General features: G+C 39.7%; 1 protein-coding gene across 1 annotated transcript in view; it reads left to right on the top strand.

Moving 5' to 3' along the window:
* The first annotated feature begins 2,883 nt into the window (after nt 1–2,883).
* The window catches only part of ubl3a (ubiquitin-like 3a), a 40,099-nt gene continuing 21,494 nt past the window's right edge, over nt 2,884–21,488 (top strand). The window contains exon 1 of the mRNA XM_044370115.1: nt 2,884–3,580. Coding sequence (XP_044226050.1) covers nt 3,551–3,580 — 30 coding nt within the window. The 5' untranslated portion in view covers nt 2,884–3,550. The remainder of the gene's footprint in view (nt 3,581–21,488) is intronic.

Raw genomic sequence — 21,488 nt, forward strand, 5'->3', positions numbered from 1 at the left:
TAACTTTTATTCTTGTATTTTGTCTTATTCTATTTTAGCTTATTTTTGTTTTCTATTCTCTTAGCCCTTTATTGACTGTTTTTTGTCATATTTAAATGTCCATTTATGGTGTGTTTTCTTTTCACTTTGTCTCGATGCTTTTAAAGTTTTATGTAAATCACTTTGAATTGCCTTGTTGAAATATACAAATAAACTTGCCTTGCCTTACTATTGTGAACCTGGGAAGGTTGAAAGACATTAAACCCAGCCCTAGCAATGCTATTCTGCAGCTGACCCTGACCTTTGACCTTCTCAGAGGTGACAGACAGAAAAAGCAGTCAATAAGGTATCAATTTCTTATTCTGCTGTTAAAACAAAAAGCTTAGAGCTGCTCAATTAACGGAGACTTTTCTTCAGCAGAAGAAGAGGAGCTTAATGTGTTATAGCCTACTTGTGTTTGAGTGAGGTGTAGAACATAAATGTTAATAGTCTGTCAAAAATTAAATGTGATGAATTTCCCATTTTTCCTGAAAGGTCCCATTGATTATCCACACTCTTCCTCCTCTCTGTGTCTCTTCATAAAAAAGGAAACCTCCCTTCCTGCCAGTTTCTCGGGAGGTGTGTTCAGTCATTCCTGCACCAGGCTGCACAATCTCCCACTCAAGCTCCCACTGTACTTTCAGCACTCACTTTTCCTGTTACAGCCCCTTAATCTGTGGACTGCCGCCATGTTCTTAAAGGGACTGATCAAGCAGCACAGAGAGAAATATTCAACCCGGATGTGAAGTGATTTTGACTTCAAAATAAAGCATACACTTAAAATGAATTTAATAAAACTCCATAAACCTGAACAGTGATGCTTTTTTTTTGTTTGTTTGTTTGTTTGTCTTTTGGAATACATTAAATGTTTTCGGGGAAAATGCAAAGATTGTATTTTCATTTTTATAGTTAGCTTTACCTCAATATTTTGATAACTTCAGGTCAGAAATCCATTATTACTATTATTTATTATTATAATTTTATTTATTTATTTTCTTGTTCTTCTTCTTTTTCCATTATTATTATTTTATTTATTATTCATATTTTTTACTTTACTATTAGTGTTTTTCACTATAAAATATATAAATGTTGTTGAAACGATGTAGATATGAATAATATCATATATATAACTCTTGCACTCCTGCAATTAAGTATATTTTAAGTAAATAAGTATATGACTAAGCACGATGTGCCAATTATCACTACATAGAAAATGTGGCTTTCATGCAATGGTTGAACACTGATTGGTAAATAAAAGTATAGACCTTTTGCACAGAGGACATTTTGAAATGTCAGCAGAGAAAGCACAGGTGTAAATGATTAAAAAAAAAAGAATTCCTTTTAGTTGCTTCAGTTTCACGGTCCTGTTATTCTGCATGCTGGCTCACTGTTACACTGTTACGACTTACTAAGACACCTGGATGTTGTTAGTAACACAGAATTTTGCTTTATTAGGGTTCAGCCACATAAAACCTGCAGTGGAAGGTGACCTCCACTGCAGCACATTTACTCGAGTACTGTACTTAAGTACAACTTTGAGGTACTTACACTACATTTGAGTATTTCCATTATATGCCTCTTCTACTCCATTACATTTCAAAGAAATATTGCACTTTTTTTATTTCACTACATTATGCAACAGCTATGGTTGCTAGCTACTTTGTTAGATGGTTTTACATATTGTACAAAACATATAATCAGTTTATAAAATATGAATCAATGTTATTGACAAAACTACCCAACAGTAAATGAAGCAGTTAAAATGATCTCCATCTACATTAAATACATTAAACTACATTAAAATACCACTTACATGTTAATGCACTCATAATGATGATCCAATAATACAATAAGGTAACACTGACAGTGGTCATTCTGCATAATAAATACTTCTTCTTTTCATACTTAAACTGCAATTTTGTTATTAATACCTCTGTACTTGAGTAGAATTTTGAATGCAGTACTTCTACTACTACTACAGGAGTTTTTTTAGGGAATACTTACCTGTTGCTAATCACTGAGTGGGACAGAACAAAGGTGCAGTGGCACTTGGACATTTTTGTCAGGAGGCCATATGAGGATACTGTTGATGTCACATAATGTGACTTGAGAATGAGGAACTGGATGAGTGTAACCCATTTTTTTCATCTTATGTGCAGCAGTTCAACTTTTGAGACCAACATATTTGCATATTCATAGATTCTGGATTGTTTCAATAAGAGAGAAGAAGGAAATTGGATTTTATGTATTTTAATGAAGTAATTTGACTTTTTTTGGCTGAAAAAACCACAACAGAAACAAATTATTATTCCAAGCAGAGTATTTTTATACATCTGAAAACATGTCTGGAGGTGATCTTTGACAATTTATAATTAGATTTTTGGACTTTTTTTGTGGAAAAACCATATCAGACACAAATTATTACTCAAAGCACTTGTATAGATAGTATTTTTTTTTTTTATAGATAGATAGATAGATAGAGAGATAGATAGATAGATAACTTTATCCCCAAAGGGAAATTTCCATGTTACAGCAGCTATCACATAAAAAATGACAAAAACACACATAGCTTACAAAAACACACACAATGAGGTGTGTATGAGTGAATTACCAACAATATTTACAGTATATATACAAAAACGTACTATTCTAAATAAAAAATAAGTGGAAAAAAATACAATTTTACACTTTAAACTGTGGGTCTTAAAACATGTCTGGATTGGTTTAAATTGTCAAAAAAAAAAGAAAAAGAAAAAGCAGTATGCTGTACACTGGGAAGATTTTAAAGTGGTTTAATGTTGAAAAATGTAACCGGACGTCCCGCATCTATTTTGCGTCACGAGCTCGAGCTTGACGTCAATTTGGAGGCAGGATGACAGCTGAGAAAAGGTACAGCAGCGCGAGCGCACTCAGTATCGTTAACAACAATAAGTAGCCTACAAACTCCCGTTTTAACGAGACGGACCGACACATTTCACCGTCCGACGCCTTTTATACCAAACCGACGGGAGTGTTTGAGTTCATCACAGGACGGTAACCGACCGTTAACCTTGCGGATATTATTTTTTCTTTCTTTTTTCACCAAGAGAGAAAAAGGTCGGTGTCCGGATGTGCCAGCAGTGTTGGGTTTTTCGCATGGCGTAGGCACCTTTTTTTCTACAGCAGGATATTCTTAATGTTTGGAGGGTCGCAGGAGGCCCTTGGGTCGACAGTTTATCCCCATTAACATTATCTACACTTTCCTAATTAACCGATTTGTCAGCGAAATGAGCAACGACATGATTGTGCAATAGAGAGGAAGAAGCGTTGTAACACGTCTCGACTACCTCAGTGTTGTGACTGGAGAGAGAGAGCAAGTCACCGGGAATAAACTCTGCTTTTTTTTTTTATTTACACGACGCGCTTTTTCACACCTTGTGAGTGCTTTCACGAGAGAGACGAGAAAGGGGGGAATATTTGTATCCTTGTGTTGTGTTGTGTGAGTGAGAGAGAGTGTGTGTGTGTGTGAACCGGGACCGGGAAAACCTTCACGATGACGGGCAGCAGCACCCCAGCAGACATGGTGAGAGAATTTAATGTTACTTTTCTTTTTCTTTTCTTTTTTTTATTTTTACACTTAACAGTTTCATCCATTTATTCCCGGAAGCTTTTGACATTAAAAAAAACAGAGCAGCAATGAAGAGTGTTCTCTAACACTGGTTTCATTTATTTCATTTAGGGATAAGAAATATATTGATATTTTATCGACATTATATTGATATAAGATGATATGAGATGTAATATTGTGGTATGGCGTAAGTATTGTCTTTTCGTGGTTTTAAAGAGTACAGTGAAATGATGTAATTTTCTGAACTTACCAGGCTGTTCTTGCTGTTCTATTATTTGTCTTTACTCACTTAATCATTATATCAACATTACTAATGATTATCTGATTATGTAAATATTTAACAAAAGCACCAATAGTCATCCGTACAATATTGTCACGCTATGGATATCGAGATATTTGGTAAAAAAATATTGTGATATTGGATTTTGTCCACAGTATTGAGCACATAGCTGTACAAGTCTAGTATCACATGAACTAGACTTTACTTCCTGGTGGTGCTCAAAGTTTGACGTGTGGATCTCTCTGATAGGGAAGTGTCTTAAAGGACAAGTCCACAATGTTTCAAGTCTGTTTTAAAACAACAGTCAGGTGCCCAAATGAACACTGAAACAGGTTTTTATTGCAGTAATCATTCCTCCTGTTCATACCGGCCATTAGATCCCTTCATAAAGCATTTACAATGTAAGTGTTGGAGGCCAAAATCCACAGTCCTCCTTCTGTGCAAAAATGTATTTAAAAGTTTATCTGAAGTTAATATGAAGCTTCAGTCATCCAAATTAGTCAAATCAAGTAGATATCTATCAATGTTACAGTCTTTTTAGTGCCAGAGTCTCATTTGACATTCCTGTCACCCCCTGCTAAACCTAAGTGTCAAATGCTTTTTCGGAACTGGAAAAGCAGTGACCCAGCCATCATGGCTACTGACCTCCAGCCCATCACCTGCCAAACTTCTGCATCAGTGGATGAACTAGTGGCACTCTACAATACATCTCTGAGCAGTGTCTTTGATCTTCATAGCCCTGTCAAGACGTGCAAGGTCAATTTTTCACGCTCTGCTCCCTGGTTCAGTCATGACCTGCAGAAAATAAAAACAGCTGGACGTGTCCTGGAACGACGCTTCAGATGCTCTGGGCTCACTGTCCATAAACTGGCCTTCAGTGAACATCAAAGGACTTACTCAAAGTCCCTTAAAGATACTTGGTCACAGTTCTACTCCAGCCTAATTAATAACAATCCTGGCAACCCTAAGCATCTTTTTTCCACCATGAATCATCTCCTGAAGCCACTGTTATCTTCCCCAATTGAGGCTACAGAAGAGCGATGTAACAGCTTCGTTGACTTTTTCAGAGCCAAGGTCAACAACATCCGCTCTTCTGATGTCAAGCTTTTTCCTCTCTGCCTCCCCCTTTCATTGACGCTTTGTCTGGAGGTATGCCGTCTCTACTTCATTTTACTGGCGTCAGGCAGAGCCACATTGAGGAAATCCTCAGGAAGATGAAACCCTGTACTTGTGCCCTGGACCCCATTCCCACAGCTCTGCTCAAATCATACATCCCCATTCTCACCCCCCTGATCACCCAAATTACCAACCTGTCCCTTCAAACCAGTAACCATCTGCCCTCAAGGTCGCAGTCATCCGCCCCCTCCTCAAGAAGCCCACCCTGGACCCTGAAGTTCTTGCCAGCTACGGACCTATCTCCAACCTTCCTTTCCTGTTCAAGGTGTTGGAGAAGGTGGTCACTTCTGAGCTTCAGGACCACATTAAACACAACAACCTATTTGAAAAATTTTAGTCAGGTTGTCATTCAGCACACAGCACTGAAACAGCTCTGCTCAGGGTTGTGAATGACCTGCTGATGGCAGCTGAAGCAGGGTCCCATTCTCTCCTGATTGACTGTCAGACTCTGCACTTAATGGTCTCACTGTCTCACTGGGACGACATAGGTCTAGATCGCTCCCTCTCACCTGTGGGGTTCCACAAGGATCGGTTCGCGGCCCCATCCTCTTTACCCCCTACATGGTCCCCCTTCGACGTATCATCAGCAGATATGGGATGTCTTTTCATTGCTATGCTGATGATACCCAGCTGTACATCAAAACTGCCCCCAAGCCCTTCTGCAGCCATGTCACGCCTCAGTTCCTGACTAGAGGAGATAAAGGCCCGGATGAGCACAAATTTCCTCCAGTTAAACAGCAGCAAAACTGAAACTCTCCCTAATGGTACTCCACACCAGATTCAGTCATCCTCCATAACTCATCGCACCTTTGACGGCCAGGACATCCCCCTTTCCTCCTCAGTCACTAATCTGGGTGTTAGTTTTGACCCTCAGCTGACTTTTGATGACCATGTAAGACATCTATGCAAAACTTCTTTCTACCATCTCAAAAACATCTCTAAACTCCGCCCCTCACTAACCCTGTCAGATGCAGATAAACTTGTCCATGCCTTTTAGAGGAAACACAAAGAGGGAATTTGATGCTAAAAAGATTGTAAATATGGCAGATATCCACTTGATATGACTAACTCAGACTGCTAAAGCCTCATATAAGCATCAGATCAACTTTTAAATGCATTTTTGTATAAAATGACAGTGTGGACACTTTGTGGATTTTGGCCCCCATCACTTACATAGAAAGTGCATTTAAGGGGATCTTTTAACAGCCAGTATGAACAGAAGGAATGTTTACAGTGAGGAAAACCTCTTTCAGTGTTAATTTAGGCACCTGACTGTTGTTTTAAGACAGACTTGAAAAACTCTGAACCTATCCTTTAATTTTCATATTACCTGGGGATGAAGTGGTGAACCTTTTAGTATTTAGATTAGTCAGTTAAACCAGATTAAAAGCAAAATAAGACTAGTTTAACTCTATAAATGAGTCTACCATACACTATGTTTGTGAAGCTGGTCTCAGATCACATGTAATGGAGCTGAGTTTAGTCTTGTCACAAGTAAAATATTATTAAATTATATCACACCATACAGTAAATATTTAACTGACTGACTCAGTGTTTGTCTTAACGATGATGTGTGTGTGTGCGTGTTTTCAGGTAAGAGGAAAAAACTGTGAACCCACCCTTTAATCTTAACTGATGTAATCCATATTTGTGTATTTGATCTACCCTCTAAACTATAAATCACATGCCTCCCACATTTTTGCTGACTATTTAGATTTCTTGAAGTATTTTTAACACAGTTCCAGACATCCACTGGTTTCATTTCATTTCTGTGTGGTATGTTGCGTGCAGATTCAATTGAAAAGTCTGCACTGAATTAACTCATCATGATAATTTAAGTTTGAAAAGTTGAAAAAATAATGCTTTATATTCAATCAACTTGTCGATTGAGAATACGAATCATCAATAATTTTGATAATTAAATAGTCGTGGATGTAATTTAGCAAAAACATGAAAAGCATTAATAAAAAAACATTGAATAGTGAGGATACGCTGCTTTTTTCTGTTTTAAATTATTGTAAATTGAATATATTTTGACTTTGAGTTGTTGGTCAGACTAAAGAAACAAATTGAGGATGTCAACATTGGCTCTGAGAACTTGACAGACTGACAATAATGAAAATAATCATTAGTTAATGCCATAATGCTCACTGTGATGGACTACGCAACACAAGCAAGTTTCACGAGTCTGCTAATTGATTTACATATTAGGTTATATGGAAATGAATGGAAGCCAGTTGCATCCTGGAAAAGTCAACAAATCACATCCACATTTCTAAAACACAGCGACATGGTTTGCAGAATGATTGGCTGTAATGATTGGTATAGGTAATATGTAATATAAATGTACATGTATGTGTGAATATGTAATATAAATATGCAATATAAATGAGCTATTTCGGTTAGATTTGTTAATGTTGGATTTATACTGGAGTTCCCTTAGGCACATATTGGTATTTGGCAATATGTGTCTGTTGTAAGCACATACTATATATGTTCTAACATTATTCAAGTTCATACAACAGTTCATGTATAGTTTATGTACAATTCAAGTATATTTTGAAGAGGATTATAGGTGGACTTTGTTGTTGTTTGTTTGTGTACTGTATATACTTGCAGTTATTCTGGGCTTGGGTGCTGGAATGCAGGGGCATATGTTTTTGTTGTTTGTGACTGTGGATAGTGCCGTAAGCTAGTTTGATTTCAGAAAATTGGATTTAATTCAGTGGAACATGAGTCAAAGCTTGTGAACCCCTGGCACTGCAGGAAGCAAGGCTGTAAAGAGACAAGAGTTTAAGAGGAGGCTAGGTGCTTTTACTGGGTTCATACATGTGCATACACAATGACCGGTAATTGCATTGCTACCACAACCCCATTATGTCATACCTACTGATGTAGTGATACATTAAAAGGAGCCTAAACTATGACTTCTAGTCTGTGATCATCATCAGGTGACTTTATCAGCTTTCAAAACACTATCCTCATGCGACTTATTTATTTGTTGTAGCTTACTTACTGAGGTGTGTGTGTGTCATCACAAATATTTATGTCAGCCTCTCATGGGTGAGATTTTGCACACATAAAAAGGCATATGAAATGTGTTTAGCTGGGTTTACCTGGTCTTAAGCGTAATATTTCCTTTCCGTCTGGCAGTGTTATGTCTGTCATCTTTGCTGTGAGTGCATGGAGGCTCTACTTCCAAACCTATGTATAGAAAGGATAAACCTCGTAATGTGCCCCGCCACGCGGAGATCAGCTATCCCAGCTGTGCCTGTGCTCCTGCATGTCCAAGCTCAGCTGATCCCCTGGACAGCAGGTCCATTATGTTGTCAGGATGTTGGGATAATGCTGTGAGGAAGTTAGAGGTGAGCCGGCCTCTATATGTATATGTTGTCCGGTCAAAGCTAAAGCATCTAAATATAGCATATTGCAAAGGAATTTCTATGGATTATGGACAAAATCATGAACCGAAACCATTTTCTGATCCGTTGTGAACGTTAGCTAAATCCTCAGTCAATCCTAAAGAACTTTCATAGAAGGTCTCGAGTTATGTCACCATCTATGTGGATGTTTGGTTGCAGTTTACAGCTGTGTTGGTGCTCGTTCAGCCACTTTGGTTCAAGCCTCCATCCGCGCTGCTGGAGTGTCCTTAAGCAACACACTGAATCCCTGACAGCTCAGCCTGATTTGTGCTCTGGGAATTTCCCAGTGGGGGAAGTATCACTTAATTATTGCATCATTTATCACCAGTGCTGGGCATAAAGTTCATTTCCACAACTGTAAAGTAATAATATTTTTTCAGAAAGCAGAAGAAAGCGTTGCCAAATCTCAAATTGGGTTTTATCCATGCCAGAGCTGCTGTCTTCAGGTTCATGTTATTAACATGCCTGCAGCAGAAATATAAAGGTCAAATTCCGGTGTTTTGAGACTTCTGCAAGTTTAAATCATCAGAACAATTACTTCCCTTTGTGGCTTCGCTCAATCTATACATCAAACCAGCTCTTTGTGTTCCCCAAGGAAATATGGGGAAGTATCAGCTATCTGCATTTAACTCTTACTGTGCGGTTGAAATCAGCAGCAGATGCACATTCTCTTGTCTTTTCCCCATCTCCCCCCCTACTCTCTCTCCGTCTGTGGAAGGAGCTGGTGAGTGTGTATGCACACACAGTTATAAAGGCTGTATAGAGTAGGAGTGAGAGTAGGAGGAGAGGAGATTGTTGGTGCCAAACATTGTGGGTGAATGAATCTGAGAGAAAGAATAGGAGAAGGAATAGTCATCCCTCTTGAGAATGGAGGATGTTTTAATTTTTTTTTTCTTCCTTCTTGGGAGGAAAAAAGAAGAGGGGTGGAGGGAGAGGAAGAGTGAAGGATGGGGAGGTGGGGGTTGCTCAGAGAGGGCAAATTACCTCGCTCCAGGCAGACCTCAGAAGTGCTGACAGGGTCCGAATGGTCCCCATGGCAACAGTGGGACGCTTGGATCGGAGGTCTGGATGCCCATTTAAGTGTGTGTGAGTATGCAGAGGGATAGGGCGGGGGGTGCAGGTGTGTGAGTGTGTGTGTGTGTTTGTAACAAGAAGCGGACGACAGAAAGAGTGATACAGAAGCAGGAGGAGAATAAAGCACCTTCAGAGTTCAGATAAGCCCCGCTGAATGAATACACTCCAGAAAACAGTGAGTCTCACGGAGCAGAGAATGAATTTCAAACATCACCACTTTCGATATGTCCCAGCACAGCAGACAAGACGGGGAGATCAGGTACACACACACACACACACACATACACACACATACACATATACATACTTTCCAATGAGTGTTTATCAGTTGTTGTTGTTAGTTATATAAGGTCGTTATATATCAACTAACAATAGCAGCTCTTAAATTTGCATATTTCTGTGATCATCATGACAAACATTAAGTTAACTTCTCCCAGCAACCGCCACTATGTCTCTGTTGACAGATACGCCAGTTACTACTACAAAGTGGTTTGGGCAAAAAAGCAACCCCATCAAACATAGAAAGGTTAATCAAAATGGCAAAAGTTTGATTTATAACTGTTAGTAAATAAGTCATTGATAAAGATTAATCACTTTGAACTTGCCATTGTAAATGTTAATAAAAGCTGCGATAATTAGCAGAGTAATCAATTAGTCAATCGACAGAAAATTATTGGCAGCTATTTTGATTGTCTAATAATCGTTTTAATCTAGTTTTTTAAGCACAAATGGCGGCAGCTTCTCAAATGTGAGGATTTGAGGCTTTTCTGTGTTATAGACGATAGAAACTGAATATCTTTGGATTTTAAACTGTTGATTTGGACAAAACCAGACATTTGAAGATGTCACCTTTTTTGACATTTTATAGACAAAATGAGCAGCCCTAATCACTTGCTAAGAAACCTTCAGCAAAAGTAAATCATCTGCAATTAATGATAAGTAATTTAAATGTTTTTAAGACCGGCTGCAGCTGTAAGTGTTGAAAAGTTGTTAATAAATTTGTTTTAGGTCAAGTAGTGATACAGCAGGTATTTATGTTGTTCACACACACGCACATCTGATATATAAATATACACTGATACCACACGTACACACTCAGTGGGTAGTATTCAAACACCCCGTCATTTGTGCAGTGGTGAGTACGCATTCATTTGTGTTGGAGGTGGCAGTCACAGCCCTTATTTAACCAGACCAGGAGGTACGATAGAATGTATTAACCCTTCGTCAAAGTGTTAAACTCTTCAAATCTGTCATGATCAGTAGATTTGTATTGATCAGAATTTTACATTTGAATAGAAGTGCAATTACAAGTGGTTCACAGTGTGTGTGTGGGGGCTTCTGTGGTGCCTTCATTTGTTACAGCAAAAATTGTGACTGTGAATGTCTGAATACATCCGTTTATCTCATAAATGTGTCATCATTTATTCAGAATAGTGGATTTTTGCTTTACTTGGATCATTGTGTGGCTAAATGTTAGATATCTCTGCTACACTCTGTGTGGCTAATTATAATTTTGACGCTTTGAAAGCAGTTTATAGTCCATTCCCACATTGTTAGAGTCCCCTTAAGGCGCACAGAAACGCAGATTCAAACACACACCCACAAACACATTCAAAGGAGTCAAAGGTTGGGCTCAGAGGTCAGCGGTGTGTTGGTCGCAGATGAAAGAACAATGGGAGGGGAATCCTTGCTACTGAAAACAGCACTCCCTGTCCCTCTTCCCACTCGAGCTTAGCTCAGCTCTTCTTACACTGAGTAGCTGGCGTCAGAGAGAGGTCTGCAGGCGTTCTTCAGCCTCCGGCATGAGCCGCTAACAGGGCTTTGATTGACACGTTTCAGGGGGAGAGAAGGAGAGAAAGAACACTATTGAATCCTGACACTGCCAGTTGGATGAAGCATGTCAGTGAGTATGTGTGTGTTACCGGTGCCATGTGTTGCGAGTGAGAGTCACAGATCAGGATTACATCATCCTGCCCGGGTGCAGGAGTTGATGTATTGACTGTGACACTGTCACATGCAGACCTTCAAGCGCCACGGAAAGTTCTGACAGCAGTTCTGAAGCAGCAGGAGTCGAGCTTGAATCATATTCAGTGTTTCCCCTATAATAGTACAGGCCTGGTGGGCTGCCAGGACAACGAGAACCCCTGCCAGGCCAAAAAAATTTTTTTTTTAATGCCACAAATAACGCCAAATATCCATTCATTCAGAAATCAATAGCATTTGGGAGCCTCTGAGCAGCGCTGTTTCGAAACGTCTGTGTTGTTGCCTGGGAAACTGCAGGTAGCGTAACTCCTTTTAAGGAATAGGGCAGAGGGTAAGTGAGTGAGTGGTTATGCGAAAGAGCAGGTGTCAAAAGTGACTGTGAATGCGAGCAGAGGAAGAGGTTAGCAGTAAGTTGTCAATCTGAGAGTAAATGTACAGTACAGACTATAGTGTGTCAGTTAATAAGTGCTATAGCTTCTCAAGACCAAGAAAAGTCACGTCTGTTGTTTTCCCAACTGCTGTAAAAGTGAAGGGGGATAGCTCCGAAGTACACAATCAATACATGGAGGTTCTACTGATAACAGAGAAGAGAATGTTTTTTAAGCTCATATTTTGATTGAAAATGAATTGAAGACAGGTATGAAAGTTTGCAGTGTTGATCAGCTTCCAGACTGTGTACTAGTATTTATTTATTATTTGTTTCTGTAAGAAGGATCATGTCATTTCCTGCTCGTATTGACAATTGCTGGTATTAGCAGGGCTTCTGTCAATGAATATATCCAGCGGTCCATTGTGTTGGTGTAGCGTTAATTCAATTGCATTGACGCACGTCTCCAGCACCGACAGGAAGTCCTATTGAGAACCTTTCAACCATTGATTTCTTATGTAACTTTTTGTTTGCGTATGTTTGTCTGTGTGTTCATGTGTTCACCAATGTGACATGTGTCGGTCCGTGTGCACTCTACGTATTGTACTCTATGAATAATGACACCCTGCAGTTCTCCAGCCGAGGCAGAACTGCACAGATCTAGTTGTACATACCTGTCAGCACTCCAGCTTTCCCTTTATTTTTCTCTCATGTCTGCACCAGCTGACACATGATTTAAGTTCTATAGCTGCATGTCTCATCTATGGAAGTCATATTGTAGGTTAATGAATGGATATTGCTTTGGTGATGTCCGAAATCTAAAAAAATCAGGAAATACTGTAAATACAACCTTTTTTTGTGTCTTGACAGCTATGAATTTTTGATATTCTGAACCATGAGCTACCAAGCTAACATGGTGAACCAAAGTAAAACAAGGTGGGTGAAGAAAGAGTGGCATTAGTAGCAGTTGAGGGGGACAAAACCATTTTACAGCTGACCTATTAAACATTTTCAGAAAGCAAACCTTAATAACCACAACACACAAAATCTTCAAGACAGCTATTAGATTTCTTCACCCAGCAGCCTTGAAAATAAGAGACCCTATCTGTTTTGTTGCCGGTTTGCATTTCTGATTGGCCCGGCTGGGAGACTGAATAGTCTTGTGAATGACCCAGAAGGTTTCTAAGAAGAAAAAGTCAGTGTGTGCATGTTGGGATAAGGGCTTATTCTGCTGGAAAATCCCTCCGTCAGTGTTGGCAGGTATGGCTTTGCACAGGCTGAGGAATGTGTTGAACTACTTCAACGTTTTTGAGGGGGCTCCCAGGGTCCCAGTTTAAGAGGAAACGTCTAGTCGACACTGTCGATTCCGGTCCTGATCTCTCTTGACAGTGAATAGGCACTTCCTGTGTGCTGCATGTCCTTGAATATTAGTAGGAGCAGTGATTGTGACGTAGAGGATGTGTAGACCAAAGTTATCGTCCTAATTACTGGATCCTGGAGCATAGAGCTCTCGCTGTATTCTCTCCACAGTACATGCAGGGCACTGAACACCTCAAGACAGAAGTAAAGTGAGGACACTCTTCAGCTTTTATGCCAAGTGTGAACATCACAAAGCATGACATAAATGAGTGGGTGTGAGTGTGAGTAATATGTGAACAAGAACAACTCAGATGGTGCTAATACAACAGCGTAATCCCGACTAGACCCTGCATGCCTGCAGCCACTTTTGAAGTATGTATGTGTGTGTGTGTGTGTGTGTGTGTGTGTGTGTGTGTATGTGTGTGTGTGTGTTTTATCCACGCATTTATACATGCACACATTTGCATAAAGAAACCAGCTAAAGCACAACCTGTTCTTCCTGTTGAGTGTGACGTGTTTGCTGTTGGCTTTGCCAGTGGAGTAACGCCTGTTCAAGTTCACATTCACTCCAGAAAACAGAACAAACCAGAGCTACGTTTAAAGGCCATTGTTTGCATGTAATGGTGTTGTGCCACCACTCTTGGCACTGTGCCATGTGGCTCCTTATATTCCTCTGTTAAGTCTAAAGCAGCACCAAATACTTAACAATACACCTGACTCTTTAAGTTGACCCATTAGGCAAAACATCAGCTTCACAAGGTGAAAAAAGGAGAAGGTAACAAAGAAATGAAAGTCATAGACAGCTGTGAGTTTGCCACATTAGAAACTGAAAGAAGGAAGAGAAACTTGGGAGTGATGTATAGAGAGGAAGACGAGCAGCCAGACTTATCAGCTCATTTTACTGCACTTAACTTAGAAAGATCCTGTTTACTACAAGGAAACCTAGTGAATAATTTGGTAATTCTTTATTTTACAGGTCCTTTATACTATTTTGTGATTAATTTGCAGGTGTTTAAAAGATTTTACAGAAAGGGTGGTGCAATTTGGTTCAAATTATAAGAAAAAACAAAAGTGTTTGAAAGGTCCCATTTCTTTGAAAGGGTTATGTATTTTTTTCATTTATGGGAAATGTGCTCATTTTTAAGAAATAATAATATGCTAATACATAGTTTTGTCTGAAAACTAAGTCTTTTCAGTCTGTTAAGAAAGAACTATGTATGAAACCAAATATGACTGGGTACTTATCAACTAAACCAACATAACATGTTTTTCAGTTTTTCCTTTTTCATTTGTGCCAAATTGCAACACCTTTTCTATAAAATGTCCCAAAAATGAATCGTTAAATACCTGCAATTTATTTCGAGACTTTCCAGGAATTTAGTATAAAGTGGGACAAAAGGGACCTGTAAAATAAAGCTTTAACAATAACTTTTGCTGATTCATTTCTCAGATCGTTTGAAGGGACATATGAGTCTCATCAGTTATTCTACTCACTGCCATTTCAGTAATGTGAACTAATGTGAATCATCAGTGCAAAAAGGAAGATGCTCGGTTAGTAGCTTGTGTGTTCCAGTTTTTAATGGATATTAAATATTGTGCTCAATCAGTGTTCTTAGTGCATTTACTGTATTGATTTCAGATTTACACCAGACATTAATAGCACTGACAAAACCAGGGATCTTGATATTTCCTCTTGTTATAAACTGATTGGCATTCATGTGATGTTACAGGAGAGGGACTTTCCATAAAGCTGTGGAGCTGTAATTTTCCTACATATAATTTAAATAGATGTAAAACAAAAGCACTCAAGTGATAAAAAAACCCCACCGCATTTCCGGTAGTGTTGAGCAGAAAGAGAGTGAGTGCGTGTATGCAGGAGGAATAGGGGATGGGGGATGATGGAGGGGGGGTGTTGGTGTTTGACTAGCTCAATAAAAGGAGCCTTTCAGCTGCACTGGAAACAATTTCCAGCTGAGGGGACATTTATATTAAAGCTTTGCCTTGCCAGCACGGACTGTACATCTGTGTGTGTGTGTGTGTGTGAGAGAGAGAGAGACAGTGAGTGTGTGCGTCAGCACAGCTAGCTAGCAAGAATCAACTTCCTGATACATTTTGGGACAGGCTGCCGTTTCCAAATCAGTGCTTAAATCTGTCCTAATGTTCGAACGTCCTGTGCCAGCGCAGTCAGACAGACAATACGTACTGAGGGAATTAGAGGGTCAGCGTTGAGACACTCTGGGTCTCAGGCAGGGCAGACATGAGCCACAGAGCAGTCATCCAAAGGTCAAGCTTCACTGGCTGGATGTTCCAATAGGATCAGCGGGCCTCCAGTCCTCACATACGAGTCTTTTACCCGGATTTTTACTGTGTTGCGGTCGCCAATAAGCAAAATACTTTTGAATGCTTTCAAAATGTAAATGGTCTGACTAATTTTTCTTCACACACATTTCTGCTTGATTAATGATGGAAACAATTAATTTATTACCAAAATTGTTTGTTGATTGACTAATCAATTAAGCAACTACTCATTTCAGCTCCTGTGGCAGAGCAACAGTTGCTAGGTAGCTATCTCAGAGGCCATCCTACTGAAGCTCATGTGTCATATTTACCTTGCGCTGGCTAAGCCACAGCCTTAATCCTCAGCTGATTACCTGAGCCAGACTCAGTACTGAGGCTTTCAGGGTTTGCCACTTAGGTGAACAGTGAGTCTAGAGATCAATAATCCTTCTTATCGTGCTACTTGAACTTTTTTGCATTCATCTCAACCACTTCAGATCCTTAACTTCATTGTTAATACACTACTTCTGGTGTCCTTGCACCACATTTACAATGACAAACTTCTGTCATTGTACATCAGATAGTGATTCTGATCTTGAACAGGATGAAACATTATATTGATCATGTATTTAGTATTTCAGTTTGTGAACTGTAATGGTAATAGTGGAGGAGAATTGGTTGCAGGTTTATAGGGAGATGGATGTAAAGAAGCCAGTCCACCTGTTTTGCATCTTCTCTGGTCCACACGCACACATACACACAGATATATTATGGTGGAAAATCGACAGTGAGGAATAAAGAGGCTGAGGTCACGGAAGAGTTAAAGATAGAGCTCAACGAGGAGACAGCCAGAGTCAGGAGGGAGGGAAGAGTGTGTGTGTGTGTGTGTGTGTGTGTGTGTGTGTGTGTCTGAATGTATGTGTGTGAATGATAGAGAGAAAGAAGGAGCATGGAGAGAGGGTATATTTGGCCTTCATGCTGTCTTGCACAAATTTGTCATTGCATGTTGGATGCTATGGAGCACTCTGACTATGAATATCTCTAATGATCCCGGCAGGGGTTGTGTGTGTGTGTGTTTTATGAGTGTGTATGTGTGTTCTTATCTGAATGAGCTAGCAGTAATGAAGCATTGGACCTTGGACTAGAACGATTGAGGGCTTTTCATCTGTTTTCTTGTAATGAGGAAGCATCGGTTTATTTTGAGGGAAGCAGCAGAAGCCTGACTTACACAGAGGGCATCAGCAGATATCGACCGACCTATAGTTTACTTTAATTGCACATTTTTGTGAAGTGGCTTCTCCGCGCCAGATATCATTTGGCTAAATATACATTCATACGGAGCAAAAACAGCAGCGTTCACTGACTACTAAATCAGTATTCTAGGCTAGTGGGTTTTAAAGCTGGGATGTTTATGGGTGAGTAAGGCTGGCACATTTTAAGCTAAGTTTAGCTGACTTCCATTTAGCTCAGTCAGCTGATCTCGGTACAGTTACAGTTCAGAGTGCAGCATGGTTTAAGGCTCACATAAACCATTAAGGCCCAGAGATGGCAGGTAGAGTAATCCTGTTTAATTTTTAATGTGCAATGTACAAGTCACAGTGTTGAATCAACAGGGCAAAGTGTGACGCCAACGTGTGCCTCATTCTCAAAATGCTCTTAGCCTTCAAGCTACTTCTGCATCCACCTTGTTGTGAACTTTTAATCTCAGGTGGATATTTAAGAAGCACGTCCTTATATAACGTTGCCTTAAACATCTTAATGATGGTCACGTAACAGCGCCCTTTTGCTGATTATGTCATCTGCCAGCATATGATTTTTTTTTTCTGCCCTGGTATGGAACAATGTTTGTGAAAGATCTTGATTGGGTCCCCAGCCGCCAACCCTCCCCCTCGTCGTCGCTGCCCTGTTCCTTCCTGTTGTTGTTTGTGTAACCAGTTGCCTCCACTGTCTCCCCACTGAGGCTGCCTTTTTCCTGTTGTGCATAACAGAAACATAACCAGTGGCTCAGATCTCAAACCAGACAATGAAAAAAGGAAACCCCTTTACAGTAGAGGGGTATATATCACACACTGCAAACACAGTCGGGTGCCTAGTTTGTGTCTGTTTTGACAATTTTTGATTTGACGTTGTAATTATTAATTGATTTTAAATGTGAATATAGAAGAAGGTGCCTGATTTCTAGACAGATAACTAGAACTGGGGCATCCTGTGGGCTTGGTAGTCTAAAGTGTGTCCTCTGTTGATTCAGCAACGATCATTTTTGAGGCCATAGATTGTGTTGTGATATTTTGCAATGTATTGCAAAGTGTAGACAAAACTAGTACACTGACATCTAATATAACAACTAGGGGTGGGTATCGTTAGGATTTTATTGATACGGAACCAGCACCAATTTAGTACCAGTTCTTGATACTCATCCCCAATAACAACACTACAAACAGCTGAATATACACCTTTCTAGCAAAGTCTGAACAAAAATTTAACATTGCAGGGCTTCATAAAGATATCATTGTTATATTATTATTGCAGGGCTGTTGCATTAGATTACCATGTTGAACAGGATTGTATTGTATTGTGTCCATACACCCATAATCTCTTATGTACCTTATCTTTGCACTGGCTCTTAAAATTTGCAAAGTTGCACACTTCAGTGTCTGTTGTCTGTCTCTATAAGGCTTAGTGCTTATTGTGTGCTTTATGTGACTTTTTGTATTTGTAAGTGTAGAAACTTGATTTAAGAAAATGTTTATTTTTTTAATGCACGTGTTCACGTAAAGATAATAAATTGCTTTTGTTGCATCTATTCCTGTCACTGCACGCTGCTTAATTCCTGAATAGGCCTAGAAAATGCTGTGTGTGTGTGTGTGTGTGTGTGTGTGTGTGTGTGTGTGTGTGTGTGTGCGTGTGCGTACGTACATGCATGCATGCGTACGTGTGTGTGTGTGTGGTAGTAATACCCCTGGTTGTTTCTGTCCAGTGCCATCTGGTAAATTCCAGCACAGAGGGCATTTTAGCTTGCCAGCAGTCTCTGTCTGTGTGTGTGTGTGTGTGTGTGTGTGTGTGCGAGAGAGACACACACACACACAGACAGAGTCGTGTTTCCATCACTTCAGAGGACATCACATTGACTTACATTCATTTCCGTATCCTAACCTTAACCGTTACCACTACTTACTTACCTAACCCTTACTGTAACCTAAAATAACTCTGAACTAATCTTAACTTTAAACCAAGTCTTCACCTTAAAATCAATGATTTACGTTAAGGGTACTTGCTTTTTGTCCCCATAAGCGAGGCGAGTCCCCACAACGTGACTGTGTAAACAGATTTATGTCCCCACAACATGAGGAATATCTGGTCCACACATGCATTCACATGTAGACACACAGTCTCTTTTCTACACACACACGGCATCACGTGAGTTGTGACTGCAGGGCAGTACTCTTTTCTGAAGGAGAACAGAAAATGCAGCATTGTGGATGTAACTGCTGTCTCCCAGCCGCCCCCCCTCTCTACTCTGATGTTTATTGTCTCATCTTCCTCCCTCACGTGTTACATTAGTTAAGAACTGCAATGATTAATCGATCTTTTAAGTCCTTTTTTTAAGCAAAAATGCCAAAAATTCTCTAGTTCCAGCTTCTCCAGTGTGAGGATTTGTTGCTTTAATTTGTTTTATATAATCACATACGGAATATGTTTGGGGTTCAGAATGTTGGTTGGATCAAACAAGACATTGGACAGCCATGTAGGACAAAGAAAATGTGATAGACGTGTTTCAGTTTTCTGACATTTTATAGAGAAAACGATAAACCGATTAATCGAGAAAACAATTGGATTGAAGTTAAAGCACTGTAGTGTCTGAGGAAAGCATAAGGAAAACATAGTACAGGAAAGAGTTTTGAAACCTCAGTATGTGCAGTGATGTGCTTTTCTTCCTTAATTGGGTGAAAAATCTATAAAAACAACAACTTGTCAGGAATTGAGAACAGAGTTGGATTTACCTGGCTAACATTGACTTTTTATATAATGGACTTTGAAAGGATTAATACTGTGTTTTGAGCCTAATAATACTGTCAAACTCTCACCAAAACGAGAGCTAAATTTTCACCTGACAACAGCCACATGACAGATGATAAATGATATAAATTATCTATGTTTCTGGTATTTGGGGCCGAGTGACATTAATCTGTCAGCAAAACTCTGTCCAATAGACAAAGATAAAGGCCAATAAATCTCTTATTGATTAATCTGTCAGTTTTTTAAATTTATGTCAGAAAACAGGCAAAAATGCCCATCACATTTTCCCATAAAACAAGTCCAAAACCAGCATATAATTACATAATAGAGTAAAGCAACAGTTGCTCACATTAGAGATGCTGAAACCAGCAAGGAACCAGTGGCTAAGTCAGTTGGTCGTTCGGTCCACCGCTTTGGTCTAGACTGAAATAACTCACAAACTATCAGATGGTTAACCATGAAAATTAGCACAGGCATTCATGTTCCCCAGACTATGAATCATCCCGACTTTGGTGATCCCCTGACTTTTCCTTTAGCGCCACCATGAGGTTGATATTTGTGGTTCAGAGTAAAATATCTTCATAACTGTCAGATGGTTTGCCTTGAAATTTGCTACAGATATTCAAGGTCCCTAGAGGATATATTCAAATAGTGACTCTCTGTCCAGTGCCATCATCAGGTCAACATTTTAATTTGTCCAGTACTTTGGTGTATGACACCTGCAAAACAAGTGAAATTCCCATCAGTCTCAGCTGTACTTTATGTTTAGTGCTAAATCTAATTGATGTTATGCATTTTTTCTTTACTTATATCACATAATAATACTTTTTTTTTTTTTTAAGAAAAAGTGGATTTTATTATCCTAAACAGTAATTATAGATGCACAGATGAAGAACAGGCAAAAGCTTATGTGTAGAAAGGACAACGTGAAAGGTTATAAATCAAGCTAATCCTGCCTGCAGGGCATCGACTACACACAGTTGGAGAGACCACCTAGGATAGAAGATGGGGGTGGGTGGGTGGGGACAGAGTGGAGTGGAGGAAAGGGGGAGATGGGAAGGCAGAGGTCACCGCAGAGTATGTTGCTCTCCTGGGAGGGGGTGGGGGGCGGGGGGGTGCTTTACTTGACTCCAGGGCTTTCACATAGCAGGGGTCAGGAAAACACGGGGGAGGAAGTCATATTGGTTAGACACCTTGTGATGGAAGTGAAGCAGAGTGAGAGGAGGAGGAGGAGGAGGAGGAAGGGGCAGACAGAGCTGCTGCAGAGCAAATGGTAGGACGAAGGAGGTAAAGGACAGGAGGTCCTTTCATCTAAGCCATCATCAGGAATTATCAACCCTCTGTGTGGTCTCCTCACACCAGCATGTGGCATGGTGGCCTTTGGGTTCGTATGTCTGCTAGTAGCTGATAGAGACAGAATATGGCGGATGAGGCACAACTTGGCAAATAATGTCCATTTTGTCACATCAGACGAAACATAATCAAGAGCTGTAATTTGCTAATTCAAACTAACAAAGCTTAATGCAGATTCAAAACTGCCAGACTACAGCGGAAATGGTTTTCTTTCAGTCACAGCTTCCTGTTAAATAGCATTTTAATACATATTTTTAGTGTTATACTTGAAACATAAAAGAAGAAGTTGCTATGGTGGCCTGCAAAGCTGAATACACTTTACTACTGCAACTATAGCAGGATACTACTATAAAGCAAAACTGAAAGTTAGACCAAGTTGTTTTGTCAAGTCAAGACCTTGCTTTCTTTAGCAAGGTCTTGCTGCTATAAAATTGTATCAAGCTCTTACAACATATCTTTTCTTATCTTTATGATAACATTCATAACAGTTTCTGAACATTTACCTTGAAATATTATCAAACTTTTTTGTTGGACCGGTGAACAGGGCTCAAGTGT

The sequence above is a fragment of the Thunnus albacares genome, chromosome 13, assembly GCF_914725855.1.
Source record: "Thunnus albacares chromosome 13, fThuAlb1.1, whole genome shotgun sequence".
NCBI classification, from domain to species: domain Eukaryota; kingdom Metazoa; phylum Chordata; class Actinopteri; order Scombriformes; family Scombridae; genus Thunnus; species Thunnus albacares.